The sequence below is a fragment of the Camelus dromedarius genome, chromosome 9, assembly GCF_036321535.1.
Source record: "Camelus dromedarius isolate mCamDro1 chromosome 9, mCamDro1.pat, whole genome shotgun sequence".
Taxonomy (NCBI): domain Eukaryota; kingdom Metazoa; phylum Chordata; class Mammalia; order Artiodactyla; family Camelidae; genus Camelus; species Camelus dromedarius.
The window spans coordinates 67,896,864-67,919,509 of NC_087444.1; the positions used below are offsets into that span (position 1 = coordinate 67,896,864).

The 22,646-nt window shown below is 50.4% G+C and overlaps 1 protein-coding gene across 2 annotated transcripts in view; it reads left to right on the forward strand.

Moving 5' to 3' along the window:
• Window positions 1-22,646, forward strand: part of RYR1 (ryanodine receptor 1) — a 106,313-nt gene that overhangs the window by 17,541 nt on the left and 66,126 nt on the right. For both annotated transcript variants that reach the window (XM_064489299.1, XM_064489300.1), the window contains exons 20-39: window positions 475-691; window positions 1,455-1,559; window positions 1,753-1,856; window positions 2,329-2,412; window positions 3,211-3,518; window positions 4,296-4,498; window positions 5,462-5,636; window positions 5,809-6,017; window positions 8,774-9,168; window positions 10,089-10,221; window positions 11,025-11,185; window positions 11,661-11,826; window positions 13,567-13,653; window positions 13,822-14,048; window positions 15,382-15,994; window positions 17,538-17,810; window positions 18,148-18,348; window positions 18,811-18,922; window positions 20,082-20,228; window positions 21,684-21,957. In XM_064489299.1, coding sequence (XP_064345369.1) covers window positions 475-691; window positions 1,455-1,559; window positions 1,753-1,856; window positions 2,329-2,412; window positions 3,211-3,518; window positions 4,296-4,498; window positions 5,462-5,636; window positions 5,809-6,017; window positions 8,774-9,168; window positions 10,089-10,221; window positions 11,025-11,185; window positions 11,661-11,826; window positions 13,567-13,653; window positions 13,822-14,048; window positions 15,382-15,994; window positions 17,538-17,810; window positions 18,148-18,348; window positions 18,811-18,922; window positions 20,082-20,228; window positions 21,684-21,957 — 4,194 coding nt within the window. The remainder of the gene's footprint in view (window positions 1-474; window positions 692-1,454; window positions 1,560-1,752; window positions 1,857-2,328; window positions 2,413-3,210; window positions 3,519-4,295; window positions 4,499-5,461; window positions 5,637-5,808; window positions 6,018-8,773; window positions 9,169-10,088; window positions 10,222-11,024; window positions 11,186-11,660; window positions 11,827-13,566; window positions 13,654-13,821; window positions 14,049-15,381; window positions 15,995-17,537; window positions 17,811-18,147; window positions 18,349-18,810; window positions 18,923-20,081; window positions 20,229-21,683; window positions 21,958-22,646) is intronic.

The window sequence follows — 22,646 nt, forward strand, 5'->3', positions numbered from 1 at the left end:
CAGTTATTTCAAAGACCTCTCAATAGCCCAGTCTTTTCCCAATGACCCTGAGCTCTGAGAATGACTTCCTCACCATTCAGCGGTGACTATGATTATCTTGAAGTTACTCCAGACTCTCAGTAACTTCTTTAATGATCTTCTTCTTGGTCTCCCCCAAACCTTCTGGTATCTCCAAATGCTCTGTTGACCCAGTGCCTCCTCCAAATGACCTTCCCATGACCTTAGATTAGCTCCCCCAGTGACCTGACCCCACATTCCTTTTTTGGTTTTCCAATGATTCTCATTGGTGTCAGACATTCTCTTTGACCTTAGACTTTCCTGACTCCTAAATTACTTTCATGAACCTATGACTGCTCAGTGACCTCGGGTCTCCCCAGAACCTTCCACTGATCCCAGAATTGCTCCTGTACCCCTACTGAGCACAGCCTCTCCTCTATAAACTGCCCCCAGTAGTGACTCCACTCTCCTATCCAGGGTGCGGTTCCTCCTTGGTGGCCGCCATGGCGAATTCAAGTTCCTCCCTCCACCTGGCTATGCCCCTTGCCATGAGGCTGTTCTCCCGCGAGAGCGACTCCACCTGGAACCCATCAAGGAGTATCGGCGGGAGGGGCCCCGGGGACCCCACCTGGTGGGCCCGAGCCGCTGCCTGTCGCATACCGACTTTGTGCCCTGCCCCGTGGACACTGTCCAGGTACTACCTGCCCTGCAAGGGTTTCCTAGTGAGGCAGACTCCCTTAGGAGTCAGGGAGGTGGGGAGCTGAGCTGGAAGCTGGGGGTTTGTTAACAGGTGGGGAAACTGAGGCAGAGCGGAGGCAAAGGAATTTCTTGAGGCAGAATCCTAGTTTCAGGAAGTCTTTACTATAGCCTCCTAAAGAAAGGACTATTGCTGCCCCCAATATACAGTTGAAGAAAGTGAGGCCCAGAGAGATTAAGCAGCCTGTGCAAGTCACACAGCTGATATGAACCCAGGCGGTCTGATTCCAAAGCCTGTGATCTTATCCACCACAATTCATTGGGCATCTTTTCTATTCCAGGCCTCTTCCACTCCTCTTATCCCAACCTGAGCTTCCTCCCTTCCTTCCAAGCATGTCCCTGTAGGAGGGGACATAAGTTGTTCTTAAGAGACTCGTCAGCATGTTACTGTGAGCTTGTGGCCTCACTTCTGTGTGCCTCAGTTCCCTCACCTGTGAGGAAAAGGGGGTAATGATAGAACCTACCTCTAGCATCATTGTGAAGGTTAGACGAATTAATATATGTGACATGCTAAGTGCTTACTCAGCTGGGCATCAACCCTGGAGGCCAGACGAGGTGATGGGGAGCAGGGCTCGGATGGCAGGAAAGGTCAAAAGAGTTTGTTGGGGGACTGTCCAGGGCTCATACATGTTCTCAGGAAGAGGAATCATGGCACAGGCTGGAGGGAACTCGGGGACCTCACCAACATCCCCTGCCTCCAGATTGTCCTGCCTCCCCATCTGGAACGTATTCGGGAGAAGCTGGCAGAGAACATCCATGAACTCTGGGCGCTGACTCGCATCGAGCAGGGCTGGACCTACGGCCCGGTGAGGAGGCTGCCTGCAGCATGAGGGAGTGAGGCTTGACTCGCTGTGGGGGAGTGAGAATGGCTCACTAGGGGAGAGGGGCTGGCAGTGGGGGGGAGGGGTGGCAGAACTTGGGGTGGGAGGTCAGGGGTTACGGCCTGGAGTGTTGGGGGAGGGAAGGGGAACCGAGGAGTTGACTCTGGGGTTTCTCCAGGTTCGGGATGACAATAAGAGGCTGCACCCGTGTCTCGTGGACTTCCACAGCCTGCCGGAGCCTGAGAGGAATTACAACCTCCAGATGTCGGGGGAGACACTCAAGTGAGGGGGGTGCCAGGGAGCAGGGGCCTGGGCAGGAGGTCAAGGAGAGACAGGAGAGCGAGACAGAGACTGAGAAAGACAGAGGAAAAAGAGACGGAGGCGGGGTTGTGAGGCAAAAACTGACAGAGGGCAAGAAAGGGAGACAGAGGTGTAAAGAAAAATGCTCTAAGAGTGAGAGAGAGAGAAAGAGACAAAGAAAGAAGCAGACAGAAAAGGATGAACACAGTCAAAGGGTTACAGAGACAGAGAGACAGGGAGAGACAGGAGTCAGAGGGACAGACACCCAGACAGAGAGAGATGGGGACCAAGACGCCCCCAAAACCAGAGCAAGAGATGTGGAGAGATCTGGAGACCCAGAGATGGAGCCAACAGGGGCTGGGGGAGGGGAGGAGCTGGGCTAGAGGACAGGAAGCTGGGGGCAGGGAGGCCATGTGAGGGGACCCCATCCCCCTGACTCTGCTCCCCGCCCCAGGACTCTGCTGGCGCTGGGCTGCCACGTGGGCATGGCAGACGAAAAAGCAGAAGACAATCTTAAGAAGACAAAACTCCCCAAGACGTGAGTATGGGTGGCCCAGGCCCCACCTGGGGAATAGAGTAGGGGGCTGGGGATGTCATGGTGAGGGCTGGAGCAGTGGAGGGCTGGTGTGGGAAGCAGAGGTCAGAGACAAAGGGGCTGTGGGTTTGGGTGTGGGTCATAGGACCAGGGGTCAGGACACCGGAGTCAGTGGTGAGTGTCCTGGGGAGGTGTTAGGAATCAGGAATGCGGGGTTAGGAATTCCAGAGAGAGAGCGGGAGTGAGTGGGGGTCTGCCACGGAGTTTGAGGAAAATGAGAGGTCATATCTGAGTTAGAGGTGAGGGGTCAATGAAAGAGGTAAGAAATTGTAGGAGTCTTACGTAAGGGATCTTAGAAATATATGTGAGAGATCAGAGGTCCTGGGGATAGAGGCCAGTGTTCAAAGGTTAAGGACTGCAAACCAGGAGTTTGGAATGACAGGGTCTGGGATCAGAGGTAAGATGCCTCAAAGTTAGAGGTTAGGGATTAGAGAGTTCCAGGGTCACAGATGAGACTCCCAAAATCAAGATGACGGGGTCACAGAGGCCAGAGGTCAATGAAGTCAAAGCCCTTACTAGGGTCACAGGATCCTGCGGTCAGAGGTCAAGTATCTCAGAGTATCTTATTTAAGGGAGTCCTATAGAACCCTGATGTCAGAGATCAAAGGTCAGAAATTTCAAAGCCCAGGGCTGAGGATCATGGGATCCTAAGGACAGGGGTCAGAAGTCAAGGGTCCCCTAGCACAGAGCCCCGAAGTGGAGGTGAGCGTCTGGTCCCACCGAGCCCCACCGCACTGGCAGGTACATGATGAGCAATGGGTACAAGCCGGCGCCGCTGGACCTGAGCCACGTGAGACTGACACCGGCACAGACGACACTGGTGGACCGGCTGGCTGAGAATGGCCACAACGTGTGGGCACGGGACCGCGTGGCCCAGGGCTGGAGCTACAGCTCTGTGCAGGACATCCCCTCCCGCCGGAACCCTCGCCTCGTGCCCTACCGCCTGCTGGACGAGGCCACCAAGCGCAGCAACCGGGACAGCCTTTGCCAGGCCGTGCGCACCCTGCTGGGCTACGGCTACAACATTGAGCCGCCCGACCAGGAGCCCAGTGAGTGCTGACCACAGGCCCCTGCCCCTGCCCCCGCCCCTTGACTCCTGACCTCTGACCCAATCCAGCCCCTCAATGGGCTACATCTTCAACACTGACCCCCTCCCCCAATCCTGACACTCTGTCCCTGATTCTGAACCCAGTCCTGACCACTGACCTGACCTGACTCAAGCCCTGCCTGGGCAGCCAGACCAGGAGCCCGGTGAGCGCTCCCCCTGACCCCTGACTCCAGTTCCTGACCCTGCTCTGACCCTTGTCCCCTGTCCTCTGGACTATAGCTGCAACATGGAGCCACCCAACCAAGGGCTCAGAGAGCCTCTAACCCCTTCTTCTAACTTTACCCCTGATCTGTACTGACCCCCATCCAAGCCTCAACCCCTAACCCTAACTGTGGTCCTCAGCCTTCAATTTCTCAACCCCTGCCCCCAACCCCAATTTCTATTCTCTCCTTGACCCCGACTCTGACTCCCTTTCCCGGATCCTGCTCTCCACCCTTGATTCTTACCATCAACCTTAATCTTGACCCTTAACTCCAGATTACGAGCATGACTGACGTGCCTTTCTCCCTCCGTGTCTCTGTCAGTATGTCCTCTCAGAGCTCTGACTGCTAGGACAGGGGAGGAGAAAGTCTCACTCAGGACGTCGCTCCTACCTCTCTGTGACTACCCTGAGATTCCCCAGCTCTCCTCCTCTGACACCAAGCCCCCCAAGGCCCTTACTTTCTCTGGTCTCTCCCAGCAACCCAGCCTCGCTGACTCTGCCTGGCCCCACTTGTAGGTCTGGTGGAGAGCCAGTCTCGCTGGGATCGGGTGCGCATCTTCCGGGCAGAGAAATCCTACGCGGTGCAGAGCGGCCGCTGGTACTTCGAGTTCGAGGCAGTTACCACGGGTGAGATGCGAGTCGGCTGGGCGAGGCCCGAGCTGCGGCCTGACGTGGAGCTGGGAGCTGATGAGCTGGCCTATGTCTTCAATGGGCACCGCGTGGGTAGCTCCCTGGTCTCCACTCTGCCAGACTCTGGGGTCCTTCCCACAGCTCCTACACTCCAGCCCTGCCTCTATCTGTGCCTCATTCTGTCTACCCATCCTTGCATCTACCTTACCACCCATCCACTCATCCATCCATTCATCCACCCATCCATCCATCCTTTTCTCTCTCTCTGTCCATGCATATATCCATCCAACATCTGCCTCTCTATTCAACTATCCAACTGTCCATTCATCCATTCATCCATCCGTCTACTCATCTACTTAGCCATCCATGTTTCCATCTCTTCATGTATTTGTTAGTTTCATTCACCTATTTAATCAATTTGTGATTTCATTTATCTATGCATTCATCTATCCAATAACTTAATGCATGCATACATCATCTATTTATCCACCCATCCATCCATCTAACCATCCACCTATCTATGTGTCTATCTACACTTTCTTCATGCCCTGCATCAACCCATCTCAGCTTTCATTTCATTCTGCCATCCAGCCATACACCCTGCTTCCCATCCATCCATCCATCTCATTTTCCATTGATCTATTATAGGGGCATATGAGTGTGTATGGGTGTGTACCGGGGACAGTGATAGGTTAGTTTTTCCTTTCCATCCCGCTACTTGCTGCCAACCCCAGCCCGTCCTGCCACCACTTTGGTGGTCTGTGTTACTCTAGCCCCAGCCATGGGAACAGTAGAGAACACAGGCAGAAGGGATGAGATACAGAGATTGGTGGGAAGGGAAAACATAAATGCCTATCCCTTACATTCCAAGGATCCTGGATGCAAATGTGGGGAAAGATGGGAGACACCGTGGGGGTGACCCCTCTTCCGTTCCACATGCCCTGGACCTGATGCCTTGCATGTATATCTTTACATGTCTCTCCTTGCTTCTGTATCTCTCTATGTCTCTGTTTGTCTCTCCCACACCATGTCTTCCTCTCGCCTCCTCACAGGGCCAGCGCTGGCACCTGGGTAGTGAACTATTTGGACGTCCCTGGCAGTCGGGCGATGTCGTGGGCTGCATGATCGACCTCACAGAGAACACCATTATCTTCACCCTCAATGGAGAGGTCCTCATGTCCGATTCAGGCTCTGAGACAGCATTCCGGGATATTGAAATTGGAGATGGTGAGGGCTGGCCTCATGGCCCCTTTCTGGTTTTCTTCCACCTCACCTGACCCCACTCTGTCCCTCCAGCCTCCCACTCTTCTGTCCCTTCTTTCCACAGTACTTCCTCCTCATAGCTACCCCTGCCCTGCTCACCTACCCTCACCCCTGTCCACCCATCCCTTCCCTCCAGGCTTCCTGCCCGTCTGCAGCTTGGGACCTGGCCAAGTGGGTCACCTGAACCTGGGTCAGGATGTGAGCTCCCTGCGGTTCTTTGCCATCTGCGGCCTCCAGGAAGGTTTTGAGCCATTCGCCATCAACATGCAGCGCCCAGTTACCACCTGGTTCAGCAAAAGCCTTCCCCAGTTTGAGGCTGTGCCCCTTGAGCACCCCCACTATGAGGTGAGAACCGACCCCACTCAGTCCCCCCTGATCTGCCCCCAACTCTCATTTCCCCCATGATTCTCTTCCCTGGGCTTCTCTTTTATTTCTATGTTAACCCATAAACCATGTAGAAGTAGGTGTCAGGATAATGGGCTCCCAAGCCTACCTTGTTGGGCATAACCTTGGCAAACTGCACCTTTCTGAGCTCCTGGTACCTTGCCTCTAAAATTGGGGAAGGGAGAAAAGAGAAGCTGGATTAAGTGACCCGAGTGGAAATTTCCAGCCCTTATGACTATCTGATCCTACAAAAGGTTTAAAGAAATATAAGTCTTTGGGTACATTTTGACACCTTATTACTAATAGTTATCTCTGTGTGTGTGTGTGTTTATTTATCTTTAGTAATTCTTCATTAATCTGAGTATCCTAATTTTTAGCCTATAGTGTCTTTCTTTCCCAAGGTTAAATTCAAGGTCAGACACTGACGATAAAAAAACCAAAAAGACCAAAGTGATAGTCCTTTTCCCAACCTGGGAAGAACTGGGATTTCACATGGCTGAGCATCAGCTGGTGTTTTAGAATCAGACAGACCTGGGGTTGGCCTCTTACCTGCTGTGTGATCTTGGGGATGTGACTGTCTCCTCCTGAGCCTCAGTTAACCCATCGTTCAGATCCTTCCCACATAATCTCTTTCTCTTTTCTAAATTATTTGAAGAAGTTGGAGACATCATGTCTCTTTATCCCTAAATGTTTAAACATGCATTTCTTCACAACAAGCTATGCTCTTAAAGAAGCACAGTTATGAAAATCAGGAAATGTAACATCGATTCAGAATATTACCTAATTTATAATCACACGTTCAAATTTTGTTCATTGTGGCAATAATGTCTCTTTTTATTTTTCTGGTCCAAAATGCAGTCCAGGATTACATGTTACAGTTAGTTATTATGTCTCATTCATCTTTAATGTAGAATGGTCCTGAGTCTTTCTTTGTCTTTCATGGCATTGACATTTTTGAAGGGTACAGACCAGTTATTTTGCAGAATATTTCTCAGCTTGGGTTGGCCTAATGTCTTCTCATGATTAGGTTCAGGTTACACATATTTGGCAGGAAAACCACAGCAATGAGGTTGTGTCTTGCTTCATACAGGATATTAGACTGGACATCATGTCACTATGTCTTATGACTCATGATCTTAACTTTGGTTAAAGTGACTTACTTGGTTGGGTGGAGTCTGCCAGATTCCTCCACCGTAAAGTCACTACTTTTCTCTTTGTAATTAATAAATAACTTATGGGGAGGCATTTTAAGGCTAGGTAAAAATGGAAGAGTTTTAAACAGGGGAATGTCCAGTCTTGATGTGGACAAGTGTGGTAGGAAGGGTCGTTATTGGACAGTGGATTGTAGGAGGCGAGATTGGAGGCACAAGCACCAGAGAGGTGCTTGGGGTGGGAGAGGTTGTGGAGTAGACGTGAACCTCCCAATCCCTGTCACTGCCAGATGGTGTTCTCCACCCGAAGAACAGAATGCTGGACAGCAGTAGGAATGAATAAACTAACCTACACACAACCACATGGACGAATCTCACAGACATAACGTTGAGGGAACGAAGCCAGACACGAAAGAGGATACTGTAGGATTTCATTCATAGAAAGTTCAAGAATAGGCAAAGCTACTCTGTGGTGTGTTAAGTCAAGAGGATGTTACTGTGAAAGAATAACTCAGACTTTTAGTTGCTTTGCATACAAATCACAGGCGGGAGATGGTCAGTACACTTGTAAAGGAGCAGAGGCAAACAAATTTATAAGAGAGAGAGGATTTTAAGAGAGAGAGGAGGGAAAAAGACCCTGTAGACAGTCTGGGAACAGCGAATCTTGGTTGCACAGTTTTAGGGTGAAGTCACTGGCTAGCGAGGAGCACAGGGGTCTGTCTTGGCAATTGGTCCTTGAGGAGGTCAACTTGAAGCAGGGCATCAAGGAAAGGAAGCCACTTCAGTTGTTATGGGAGTCTCCAGAAGACATGAGAGTCAGTCTTTGGAGTGCACAGTCCAGCCGTCTGTCCCTCTGTCAGCTCCTGCCCCTTATTTAGGCCAAAATCCATCACTGTCTTTGAGAGGGTAGTGACTAAATGGGCACCAAGGGCATCCCCAGGGAGACTGAGTGCATTCTGTTTCTCTATCTGGGTGCTGTGTACACAAGTGTGGTCAATCCAAAACCTCGTCAGGCTGTGCACTTATGAGGTGTGCATTCTTCTGAGTGTTATATTTCCACAAACAGCAAGTTTAGCAAAAATTCAACTGGGGAAGCTTTACAAAACTCTGACCCTTTTGGGCTGCTATCCCCAAGAGTTCTCCCCAAGATACCAGGAGGGCAGAGCATTCGTTATGTTCACTGATGTGTTCCCAGAACTTGGAACAGTGTTTGGCACATAGTAGGTTCTTGGTAAATACTTGTGGAATAGGTGGTTGGATGGATGGATGGTGGGTGGGTGACCTGTTCTGGAATGAGACCTGTGCACAGGTAGGTTTGAAAGCTCCCCAAGTGATTCCAGTCTCTGACCAGGGCTTCCCACTGTACAAAGGTACCCAGACAAAGATTGACAGAGAGCTGCATGCACCCCATGGCCAAGCTGTGTCCCATGGGAGCTCATCCACCTAGAGGAGTGAGTCTTTGGCTAATTCTTATACAGTGCTCTAAGGCCTAATGGTGACTCTAAGGCCTAAGGTTTAGGACCAATGGTCCAGCTGACCCTCCTGACTGTGCCTCCCACTCCCCAGGTGGCTCGTGTGGACGGCACTGTGGATACGCCCCCCTGCCTGCGCCTCACCCACCGCACCTGGGGCTCCCAGAACAGCCTGGTAGAGATGATCTTTCTCCGGCTGAGCCTTCCAGTCCAGTTCCACCAGCACTTCCGCTGCACCGCAGGGGCCACCCCCCTGGCCCCGCCTGGCCTGCAGCCCCCAGCCGAGGATGAGGCCCGGGCAGCAGAACCTGACCCTGACTATGAGAACCTGCGCCGCTCAGCTGGGCGCTGGGGCGAGGCTGAGGGGGGCAAAGAAGGGTCTGTCAAGGAGGGGGCACCCGGGGCCACCACCCAGGCTGGGGTAGAGGCCCAGCCTCCCAGGGCAGAGAATGAGAAGGACGCTACCACAGAGAAGAACAAGAAGAGAGGGTGAGTCAAGGGTGGGGCAGGATGTGGTTTGGGGTCTGTCCTGGGACTGCCAACTAGGCAACCTCAATAACTCGAGAAACCCCACTGGATCCCAAAGTGGCCCCATATATTATTGAGGGATCCCATTATGTCTCAAGTGAATGCCACTATTTCCCTGGGATGCTCTAATTTCCCTGAGAATGTAAAATTGGGGTGCTCCCGTGTCTACAGAGAACTCCACTGTCCTTGCTGTACCCAGTGGGACCCAAAACTTTTCACTAGCTGTGAACACTAAAGGGGACCTCAGAATCTTGGGGAAGTTGACTATATCCCAAGGCATCCCAGTGAACATCACTGGTCTTCTAAATTGGAGTCATTTCTGTGTCTCAAATGTACCCCCCAAAAGCTTACTTCAAGGGAGACCCTCAAAGGGCATTAAACTTGAATTGAAATGAAATCTGCTTTCCCCCTACTGTGGATTTCAGTGGGATGTAGTTCTGTGTCTCTTGGCAAGAGATGTTTGGAAATGATGGAAGATTTTTGGTCTTCAGTTTTGGGGGGAGGTGCTGCTTGCTGGGGACTCTACATGCCTTGAGTGTACAAGACAGTGCCACACGACGAAGAACTGTCCGTTCCCAAATGCCTTTAGCACCCATATGAGAAATGCTGACTTGGGGGGCCACTGTATGTGCCAAAGGGAACCTTCATGTTCCCAGAGGCACCTTTAAGTTTGGGTGGCCCAGCATCTGAAAGCACAGAGCTCCTCCGGGATGGGCTATGCTGGCACAGTTGGGAATTCCAGCCCTCAGGACAGGAGGCCATGGGTATCAGAAATGGAGCACAGTTAGGACGGATGTGGGGGGCATGAATGTTGTGGTGGCAGGGCCAGGGGGCTGGCCTTCAGAGTGGTTCTCATAACAGCCTCTCCTTCCCACCACCAGGTTCTTATTCAAGGCCAAGAAGGCCGCCATGATGACCCAGCCACCAGCCACCCCGACTCTGCCCCGACTGCCTCACGAGGTGGTGCCTGCGGACGACCGTGATGACCCTGAGATCATCCTCAACACCACCACGGTGCGAATGGGGGACCCTCAACTGTGGAGCCTTCCAGATTTCCAAATTTCATGCTGTAATCTCCAGTAATTGCCCTTCATAGGGACACCCCAGTATACACTGGAGACCACATAATATAGCACACACTGATTTAACCCTTTGAATCCCTAAATCCACATAGCTAGGGACCTAAAAATTGCAGGGAACACAATGAAGCCATGAGGCACACTGATATAACTCCCAGGGATCACCGAATCCAGGGAATAAACCAACCTAGACTCGGGACCCTAATATTTGGGTCACCCAAATAAACTCAATACCCCCCTAATTTAATAGCTATTCAAGTATATTCCTGGAAACCAAAATTCACAATTATTCCAATATAGTTTGGGGATCCCTCAAATCTGGACTATTTTCTGCGACAAGCAGCCTAGTGGTTAGGATCACGGGCTACCTGGGTGTCACTTCGCCATTCTATGTCTTCTCTTCTGTAAAAGCACTATGGTTTCCCCATTTGTAAAATGGAGATAAAAACTATTCACTTGACAGTGATTGTAAGGATTAAGTGATTAAGGATTAAGTGAGCTATTTGTTAGGGGAAGGACTCAAATTTGGAGGTATCACAAAATAGTCCCCAAGGATTCCTGAATCTAGAAATACTAAATACTCCATCAGTAGACACAGAAACAGAGGGACACAGACCCAGGGGGTCTCAAATCTGGCAGCTTCTTGTTAAACTTCCAGAGGATGCTGTGAATCCATAGAAACCAACTTAGAATCCTAGGGATGCCCACTGACCACTGGTCCCCGCTTTGCCTCTCCAGTACTATTACTCTGTGAGGGTCTTCGCTGGCCAGGAGCCCAGCTGCGTGTGGGTGGGCTGGGTCACCCCCGACTACCATCAACACGACATGAACTTCGACCTCAGCAAAGTCCGGGCGGTGACAGTGACCATGGGTGACGAGCAAGGCAACATCCACAGCAGGTGCTGGGAGGGGTGGGGCTGTGGGAGTGGGAGGTCCGCGCTGGGCGTTTCCTTCTCCTTCCCCACCCACCTTCTGTTCATCTTCCTCCAATGGGTCTTGCTCTGTGTTTTCCCTCCTCTTCTTTTTTTTTTTTTTTACCCCATTTCTTCTTTTCCATTTTCTCCTCCTCTTCTATCCAGCCATCCTCTTTCTACATTACCTCCTTTCTCTGTCTTCTCCTCCTGCTCCCCTTCCTTCTCCTCCTTCAGGAACCACCCATCCCCCGCCACCACCCTCCACCAATTTCTAAGAATTCTAGCTCCTTGGGGCTCAGAGTCTGGGGTGAGGGGTTTCAGCACTCAAGTCTGAGGGTGGTGGGTGTTTGGGGATGGGGTTCTGAAGTCATGGGATTCCTGGAGCTCAGGGAAGCTGGTGTCCAGGGTCCAGGGTGCCTCAGCCAAGGATCTGAGCACTGACCACTCCTGTGTCCTCCAGCCTCAAGTGCAGCAACTGCTACATGGTGTGGGGTGGAGACTTCGTCAGTCCCGGGCAGCAGGGCCGGATCAGCCACACGGACCTTGTCATTGGCTGCCTGGTGGACTTGGCCACTGGCCTGATGACCTTTACTGCCAATGGCAAAGAGAGCAACACCTTTTTCCAGGTAAGCCCAGCCCTCTGCAGCTTAGCAATAGTATCCTCATGTCCCAGCATCTGGGGACAGCCCTCCCAGACACCCTCTGAGGACAGACCCCAGAAAGACAGGACGAAAACAGCCCCTAGTCTGTCCTTAGGTCAGGCCAGGGCTGGGAAGTCCCTGGGAGACCACCTAGTTGAACCATTATTTGAACTGACACCCAGAAAGGAGGAGACATAACAAAACCTTGACCTTGGAGTGAGGTTTATATTCCCTTTTGGTCTGGGTGACACCAGTCGCCACCTTTTCACTGATCAGGGAATACTCTAAGATGGGGCAGAATCCTAAGGTGTGATTTTCCTTTTCAACATTTTTAGAATAAAAGATTTGAAGCATACAGCAAAATTAATTAAACTGTACAGTGAACATCCATATACCCACTACCACGAATCCACCATCCATGTTTTACTACACTGGATTTATCACATATATATCTGCCTATCCATCCATTAACCATTTAACTTTATTTATTTTACAAAACTATTTTAAGTGGAGAATTTCAAAAATATACAAAGATAGAATAGCATGATGAACCTCCATGTTCCCATTACACAGCTCCAACTAGCACCCACTCACAGCCAACCTTGTTTTATCTTTACCTCCACACCCACCTTCACTTCCACACCCACTGGATGATTTTGAAGGATATCCTGGATATCATCTGGTTTTGTCTCTTTTCAGTATGTAACTCTAAAAGATAAGGATTCTTTTAAAAAGCATAGCCACAATACCACTCTTATCCAAAAAAATCACAAACCCAATCATTCTTAGATATCTTCAAATACCCAGCCCATGTTAAAACTTCTCTGTTTGTTCAAAGTTCAAAAATGTCTTTTTACAGTTTGTTTGAATTGGAATCTAAATAAGGTGATATATTTTTGGTTGCTATGTCCCTTGAATTTCTTTTCACATATAGATTTCCCTTCCATTTTCCTCTTTGAAATGTGTTTGCTGAAGAAACCAGTCTGTCTGTCCAGTAGAGATTTGCTTCTCAAAATGTGGTCCCTGGACCAGCAAGATATGCATCACCTCAGTGGGAGGGAGCTGGTCAGAAATACAGACTCTCAGGCTCCTCCCCAGACCTGCCCAATCAGAATCCAAATTTTAACAAATCCCAGGGGACTCATGTGCACACTACCATCTGAAGAGGGCTGGCCTAGTTTCCCACAGTCTGAAGCAGACTGATGCATCCCTACAGTGTCATTTGAACACTTTCCTCTGTCCCCTGTATTTCCTGTAAACTGGGAGGTGGGTCCAGATGTGCAATTAGATTCAGGTTTGACAAGACTGCTCCACAGATAGTGATGTTTGTTTGTGGTGGAGGCTGGGTGGGTTCCTCTGCGAAGATTGGAAGGGCTGGCGGGAAGGGCACAGTCAGAGGATGATTTTGTGCTTCGATGAATGAGCATGCTTGGGAGAGAAACAGAGATAGTATTCGTGGTGGGGGTGGGGTGGGGTGGGCATGATGTGCCCAAAGACCCAGATGACAGGTTGTCCTGAGGGAGTTGGAGGAGGTTGGTCTGGCTGGATCAGAGGTGGTGCAGCCCGTGAGCTACCTCAGGGCCATTGTGGAGCCTCCAGTGTGAGTCTGGATCTGTAGAAACCAGCAGGATCAAGCTGGGGCAATCAGCCCCAGAGTTCCAATCCAGAGTCAACAGCACCTCGGGTTCACCCTCTTCCTCACCCTGCCCCCTTCTCTCTTGACAGGTGGAACCCAACACAAAACTGTTTCCTGCCGTCTTTGTCCTGCCCACGCACCAGAACGTCATCCAGTTTGAGCTGGGGAAGCAGAAGGTAAGAGCGCAGTGATGCGGCCGCCTGAGGAAGGAGGTGCCAGAGGTCTGGCGGGCAGAGCAGCTGCAGCGGGGCGGGACGGGGGAGGGCAATCCGGGAGGTCTCCCTGGAAGCAGAGTGGAGGGAGAGGCAAGGAATGCTGAGCTGTGCACACCTCTGTGCCCCCAGAACATCATGCCGCTGTCAGCCGCCATGTTTCTGAGCGAGGGCAGGAACCCGGCCCCGCAGTGCCCGCCGCGCCTCGAGGTGCAGATGCTGATGCCCATCTCCTGGAGCCGCATGCCCAACCACTTCCTGCAGGTGGAGACGCGGCGGGCCGGCGAGCGGCTGGGCTGGGCCGTGCAGTGCCAGGAGCCGCTGACCATGATGGCGCTGCACATCCCGGAGGAGAACCGGTCAGGGCCAGCCCGGGCGTGCAGGGGTGGGGCCTGTACTGCAAGCCCTCAGGGGTCTGGATTCAACTCACTGCCCCTCCCCACTACCCCAGGACTCCAGACAACACCCCAGGAGACCCCAGACCTACCTTAATATCCCCAGATAACACCCCAGATTGCTGTAAATCCATTTCAGCAGGCCCAGACCCACCTCCGGGGGACCCAGACTCAGCCCAGGCATCCTCAGATAACACGTCAGGGGACCCCAGACCCACCTCAGGGGACCCTAGGCCCATCTCACTGGACCACAGACCCACGTCCAGGGACCCCAGACAACACCCCAGGGACCCCAGACCCACCCATGGGGCTTCAAACCCATCTCAGGGAGCCCAGATCCACATCAAGGAGCCCACAGGACACTCCAGGGGCCTCAAGTGCACCTCACAGGGTCTTGGACATTACTTAGAGAGGCCTGGGGTCTCTCGGGCATACCCAGGGAGACTTTGGATGTATCCCTAAATCTCTGGAGATCTCTAATCCACTCCAGGGACCCAGACACACTTGGGCTAGAGAGTGTTCACATGTGTGACAGGAGAGCTTTTAAGGACTCTGAACATGGCCAGGACCCCAGACTCACCCCAAGAGGCTTCCGACATGCTTCGTCTTTCTTTTATTCATTTGTCTGACAAATAGCTCTGGGCTCCTCCTATGTGACAGCAGCATTCTAGGCTGGAGACACCAAGCTCTTGTGAATCAACATTCTTGTAATGCTCTTGTATAACTCAGGGGGCTCAGATCTGCCTGAGAGGACTTAGTCCCATACCCAGGGGCCCCAGATACACCCATTTATTCGTACAACAAATATTTATCAAGCATTTACTATATGCTAAGTCCTTTTTAGGCGCTGGGAATATAGCAAACAAACAAGCAAACAAAACAGGCAGAAATGTCCTGTCCTGGTGGGGTTTACATTCTAGTGGTGCTCAAATATAGCCAGGGTATCCAGACTGGCCAGAGGAGGGGTTCAGACACAATCTGGGACCCCAGATGCATCTCAGGGTCACCAGATCTTTTCCATGGACTCTTCAGACACCCCAAAGTACCAGACGATCCTGGAGATCCCAGATGTATCCCAGGGAGCCCCCAGACCATTTAGAGATTTCCAGAACCATTAAAAGGCTCCTCCACTCAGCTCCACAGATCTCAGAGAACCTTGACCCAGCAGAACACTGGGATTCCCTGCTTGGGCCGCCAACACTAACTAACCCGAGCACCTCTTTGCCTCTCTGGTCTGTGTCTGTTTCCCCCCTCCTCTACCCACTCTGTCCCTGTCTGTGGTCCATCTCCGCTTCAGTTGCATGGACATCCTGGAGCTGTCAGAGCGCTTGGACCTGCAGCGGTTCCACTCCCACACCCTCCGCCTCTACCGCGCTGTGTGCGCCCTGGGCAACAACCGCGTGGCGCATGCTCTGTGCAGCCACGTGGACCAGGCGCAGCTGCTGCACGCCCTGGAGGATGCCCACCTGCCCGGCCCCTTGCGTGCAGGCTACTACGACCTCCTCATCAGCATCCACCTCGAAAGTGCCTGCCGCACTCGCCGCTCCATGCTCTCTGAGTACATCGTGCCCCTCACATCTGAGACCCGCGCCATCACTCTCTTCCCACCTGGAAAAAGAGCGGATAATGGTCCCCGCCACCACGGCCTTCCTGGCGTTGGCGTCACCACTTCGCTGCGGCCTCCACACCATTTCTCATCCCCCTGTTTTGTGGCTGCCTTGCCAGCTGTTGGGGTGGCAGAAGCCCCAGCCCGCCTCAGCCCCAGCATCCCTCTGGAGGTTCTGCGGGACAAAGCACTAAGAATGCTGGGGGAGGCAGTGCGAGATGGTGGGCAGCACGCACGCGACCCTGTTGGGGGCTCTGTGGAATTCCAGTTTGTGCCGGTGCTCAAGCTTGTATCCACCCTGCTGGTAATGGTTTCCTCCTGCTCCCCTCTGTCGCATTCCTCTTCCACACTCCAAATCGTCCAATCATCCATTCATCCATCCATCCATCCATGTATATGTACATTCCCCATCCTATTATGCCTCCAAACACCTACTCATCTCTCCATCCATACACCCTCCACCTTTCAGTTTATCCTGCTATCATCTACTCATCATTCACTCTTCCTTCCATCCATTCATGTGTCGTCTATTCATCTGGTTAGTAATCTCTTCCTTCTTTCCACTCATCCATCCAACCAGCCATCATTCATCCACTCTCCACCCACATTCCCATCCATCCGTTTAGTCATTCAAACACACCCCCATCTTCCTATCCAAAAGTCCATCCATCTATTTATCCTTCCATTCTCCACCCAGTTATCTATGCATCCACATGTGTGTCCATCTATCCAACTTTCAATCTAGTTGTTCATTCACCCTTCCAGTCATTCATACATCATTACATCCATTTCACTATTCATCTATTCACCTATCCACTTATTTATTAATCTGTCTTTCCCTTCATACATCCAACCATCATCCTCCTTCCCCCTGTGCAACCATTCATCCACACATCCATTCATCCACCCATCTACAGATCTATCCATTCCTCCATTTTCTACCTACCTGTCCATCAATCCATGCATCTTTGTATCAATATCGATGAAGACCCACCCGCCTACCTACAATCCATCCAACCATCTACACCCACTCTTCCACCCATTCTCCAACCATTGTTTATTTCATGTACCCTTTCATTCATCTACCCATCTAATGACTCATCCATATATCTATCCATTCAGCTTTTCATACACAAACCTGTCCATCTATCCATCCTACCCCAGTGCTTGGTTATTTACCCATTTATCTATTTATTCATTCACTCATTTACTTGCTCACGCATCTATCAAACCATCTATTCACCTACCCACCTATCTATGCATCATTTATCCTGTCATCCATTTACCCACTATTTCTTCTTCCACCTTTACCTTCGTCTCTCCATCCATTATCCACCCATCTATCCATCTCCCCTTCAAACCTCTATGATTCCATCTATTAATTCATCCACCCAGTCCTCCCCCATTCACCCATTTCTCTCTCTTTCCCCATTATTTTCCCTTTGATTTACCTGCTCTCCTTCCATCTGTTAGTATCTTCATTATTTTGACCAAAAGCTGGCATATGCTGAGAGTTATGAGGGCCTCTACCAGGTGTAGGGTGTGTCCTGCTCCAGAGTCACATATACCCAAACTTGGGAGAAAGGACACTTACTTGTGCAGGATGCTCATGTTTGACTATGTGGTCTGGGCCATGTAGGTGGGACACAGGATGTGGATCTGGGGGGATCTTAAGGAGGATGGATGGCAGGGCAGGGGGATGCTGCTCTTGTTTGTGGGAGGAATCATCCAGCCAGTGTAGGGATGAATCTGGCCTGTGCCGGAGAAGCAGGTCTGGGGAATGAGGCTGGGACTTGATTATGGAAGCCTTGCAGGCCACAGTGAAAGACCCAGGCTTTGTCCTGCAGGTGATGGGCATCTTTGGCGATGAGGATGTGAAACAGATTTTGAAGATGATTGAGCCTGAAGTATTCACTGAGAAAGAAGAGGAAGAGGAGGAGGAGGAGGAAGAAGAGGAGGAAGAGGAGGATGAGGAGGAGAAGGAGGAGGATGAGGAGGAAGAGGCACAGGAGAAGGAAGATGAGGAAAAAGAGGAAGAGGAGACAGCAGAAGGGGAAAAAGAAGAATACTTGGAGGAGGGGCTGCTCCAGATGAAGTTGCCAGAGTCTGTGAAGTTACAGGTGAGCTGGTTCCTCCTGTTTTCCAGCTTCTATTGCTTTGTGCTAGTAGATACAGGGTCTGGTGGGGCTTGAGTCTGGACTTTGTCCCAAGGCAGCAGGGGAGCTGTGGAATGGCATAAAGCAGTGGAGTGCTACTGGCTTTGAATGATCCTTTCCATGTGGGAGCTGAATTGGAGGGATGAGACCATGGAGGTGGCTGGCTTAAGGATCTAGGCAAGAGGCAATAGTGGCTGGACCAGGGCAGGGCCATGGGGTGGGGAAAGAAAGCAAGAGAAGTTCAAGGAAATCCTGATGGTCTCACCGCCATCCCTCCTACTGCACTGCTGTTATCCCACAGATGTGTCACCTGCTGGAGTATTTCTGTGACCAAGAGCTGCAGCACCGTGTGGAGTCCCTGGCAGCCTTTGCAGAGCGCTATGTGGACAAACTCCAAGCCAACCAGCGGGACCGCTATGGCAGCCTCATGAAATCCTTCACCATGTCTGCAGCTGAGACTGCCCGACGTACTCGCGAGTTCCGCTCCCCACCCCAGGAGCAGGTCCTCTGACCCCTGACCCCAGCTGGCCTTACTGTCTAAACCCCAACCTCAACCTCTCCCCCTACTCTGATCACTGATGGCACTCAACTCCAAACCTGTGCTTGACCTCCAACCCTATTGATATACTAATCTCTCTTTTTAAAAAAATAATTATTTATTTATTTTTAAGGAGGTACTGGGGATTGAACCCAGGACCTCATGCATGCTAAGCATGTGCTCTACCACTAAGCTATATACCCCAGCCCCTTGATATCTAATCTCTTACCCTCTTACTTCTTTCTGAGCCAGACTTCTGAGTCATCCCAGGCTGACCCTGACTCCTTTCGAACCTTTAGTCTCCCAGATATTCTTCACTAACTCATGATCTTAGACAAGGACTCACAATTGGATCTTTGATCCTTGACATCATAGTTTCTGCTCTAAGGTCTCTAACCCTCATTCTAACCTTTGACCTTCCCCTAGATCAACATGCTATTGCAGTTCAAAGATAGTGAGGATGAGGAAGATTGTCCTCTCCCTGAAGAGATCCGACAGGATTTACTCGAATTTCATCAAGACCTGCTGACACACTGTGGTAAGAGAGGAGATCAGAGAATCCTCTTTCCAAACTTTCTCTTGAGACCTCTCTTGAAGTTTCCCTAAGACTTCCTGTTCTTAAATATCTATAGTATTTGTACAGTAACTGTTGGTTGAATGAATGAATGAATAGACATGTTAGTGAACAGATAAATATGAGTGGAAGGATATATTTATATGGGTATTTGGGTGGATGTATATATGGATGGATGGCTATAGGTGGGATGAGTGTCTGAATTGATGGATAGAAGGATGAATGAATAAAGAAATGGGTAAAGAGATGTTGGCTGGCTATGGATGGACGAAAAGAAGGATGGCTGGAGGCATGGATGGATGACCTCTACTGTTTCTTATAAGAAGTCAGCTGATAATCTTACTGAAATTTTCTTATATGTGATGAGTCACTTTTCTCTGGCTGGCTTTCAAAATTTCCCTTTGCCTTTGCCTTTAAATAGTTTAAGTATGATGTATCTAGGTGGGGTGCTCTTTGAATGTATCCTGCTTGAGTTTGTTGAGTTTCTTTGGTATATAGATTAATATTTTCATAAAATCTGGTATTTTGGGCCATTATTTTTCTGCCCCTTTCTCATTTCGCCTTCTAGGACTCCCATTATGCATATATTAATACGCTTGATGGTGTCCCACAGGTCTCTGAGGTTCTGTTAGTTTTTTTCATTCTTTTATTTTTCTTTTCTTCAGACTGGATAATCTCTATTGTCCTACCTTCAAGTTCATTGATTCTTTCTCCATCCAGCTCAAATATATTGTTGTGCCCCTCTAGTGGTTTTTGGAAAAAATTCAGTTATTGTACTTTTCAACTCCAGTTTCTATATGGTTATTTTAAAAATATTATCTACCTCTTTATTAATATTCTCTAGTTGATGAGCCATTGTCATCATCCTTTAATACTTTAGACACAGTTTTCTATAGTTCTTTGAAGATACTTGCAATAGTTGATATAAAAGACAAGTGATTCAAGGAATGAATAAATGAACAAACATATGGAACATATAAAGAAAGAAATGAAAAACCCCATGAATGCACACATGAGTGAGAAATGAATGAATGAACCCATGAGTGAATAAAGAAGTAAATTACTGAGAAGATTAATAAGCAAACAGATGAATGACATGCCCTCCCTTCTGGACCACCTCCAGGAATTCAGCTGGAGGGGGAGGAGGAAGAACCAGAGGAAGAAACCACCCTGGGTGCCCGCCTGATGAGCCTGTTGGAGAAAGTGCGGCTGGTGAAGAAGAAGGAGGAGAAACCCGAGGAGGAGGCACCTGCCGAAGAGCACAAACCCCGTAAGGACTGAGGCCACCAGGGAGGGGGCAGGGGTGGGGCTGGAAGCTCTGTGCTTGGGGAGCCTCTGGGTCCAAGACAGGCCACAAGGAGTAGCACAAAGGAGGGGTAAATGAGTACCAATGAGAGAAGAGGGGTGGAGAGTGGGGCAAGAGAGGAGACATGCCGGAGGTGTGGTCCAGATATGGGGGCTTCACCATATGTGTGAATAATGTGGAATAATGTGGCACACGGAGCAGAGACATACGCCAACCTTGGGATGGTGGCAACTCCTGCACCACTGTGGCTTCTATGTCTTCGTGGATTTTCTTTGTTTTTCTTTTATTTCTTGGTGGAATGATTACTATGCTGAGGGATTAGAGAAGCAGTCATGATAAAAGTAGTTTGGCCAATGGGTCATTGTGCAAACTATGTATTAGCCCCATGTAACAAGGACAGAGTCCCTGACTTTGTACAGGGTTTATCCTATAACGTTCAAGAATCTTTTATTGGGCCAACTCTGGGCCACGCACTGTTGGTAGGGCTGGGGACTATAGTAGGGGGAAGAATAAAAGTCTTTGCCCTCAAGGAGTTTAGAATATTACAAAATGTCCAAATATACATATACCATGATGTCAGGTGGCCGTGGGTCATCTAAGAAGAAAAGTAAAACTTAGTGAGAGAAGAGAGAGGGACAAAGATGGGGGGGTTAGAGTTGAGGAATGAGGCATGCAAAGATCTGGGGAAAGATGATTGTTACAGAGGGAACAGCCAGTGCAAAGGCCCGGAGGCAGGAACATGTGAGATGCATTTAGAGGCCAGTGTGGTTGGAGCAGAACGAGCAGGAGAAGAGAGGCAAAATATGAAGTCCAAAGTGATAAATCCAGATTGTGGAGAGTGGATGTAAGGAAGGTAGATCATGAATTGACAGCGTCATGCAATGCCAGTGCATAAAGGTTTCTAGACACAGGAGACATCTATCTTCTCTCCCAGAAATCCTGGGAAGAAAAAACATTGGGAGAGAGAGAAATGGATGCTGAATGCAAGATAGGAGTCGCAAAGAGATTACTAGGGAAAATAAAACAGTTCATTTTGACATCATTTTCAAATGACACCAAAGTCTTCACAATTTTTCTTTATGTCTGTTGTCTCCCTTGTTGAAAAATTGGCAGTATTTTTACAGAACAAATGGGACTGTGACTGAGCTCATAATAGTGCCCTGGTACTTTGCAGTGATACAAGTTCCTTTTCCTCTTGAAGCTTTTAGGAGGCCCTTATGGCCTGGAAATAGGGTGAAGTGGACAGGGAGACTCTGAGGGCAATAGAACAAAATCTGCCAGAATCTGCCCACTCCTGGCAGGTGGGGTGGGGGCCGTTAGCAACTGCGAAGCCAGCTTGAAAGAGGGGCCCCATTTGCATTGTTCTCGCCCAAGGCCCTGGCCCAGAAGAATGTTCCGACACTTGTGTCCCCTTCCTAGAGTCGCTGCAAGAGCTGGTGTCCCACACGGTGGTGCGCTGGGCCCAGGAGGACTTTGTGCAGAGCCCGGAGCTGGTACGGGCCATGTTCAGCCTCCTGCACCGGCAGTACGATGGGCTCGGGGAGCTGCTGCGCGCCCTGCCCCGGGCCTACACCATCTCACCATCCTCCGTGGAGGACACCATGAGCCTGCTGGAGTGCCTCGGCCAGATCCGGTCGCTGCTTATCGTGCAGATGGGCCCCCAGGAGGAAAACCTCATGATCCAGAGCATTGGGTGAGTCCCCTCCCCTCCCCCAACTTTAGGGGAGGGGAGGGGAGCCTTCCGGGCTCCAGCTCGTTCTCCCACCCCCATGTTATCTGGGTGCAATATTGTCCCCTCCCCCTACTTCTGCCCCAGCCTTGGGGTGGCATCCTCCTCCCAGCAGCTAGCCCATCTCCCTGGGTAATCTCCCCTCCCCTTACCTCTCCACCCACCCCGGAGGTAACAGCTTCTACTCACCTATGACTCTTGGCACAAGATTGACTCTCTTTGAGCTTCAGTTTCTTCATCTCTAAACTGGGGACAAGCCCTGCCCACCTCACAGAGTCGTGGTACAGCTTCCGGGACCTCACCACACATGTAGTGGTAATAATAATAATAATAGTAATAATAATAATAGTCGAGCAGTCACTCAGTGTCACGTGTGCCTCATTCATTCCTTAGCAAACATCTATTGGGCACCCACTGTGTGCCAGGCCTTTTCTAGGCACTTGGGGATCCAACGTGCAAGATGATAAACATCTCCACCCAGGGGAGCCCACCTTGGCTCCCTGACTGGTTTCCTTGTCTGTGGAATGGGAATAATTACAGTTCCTGCCTCCCCAGTTGGATGAAAGGATTGAATGAGTCCAGATCTGTACAGGGGACAGTGGCGGGCACAAGAGTGAGAGCTCAGTAAATGGTAACTCTTATCACAGCAAGGA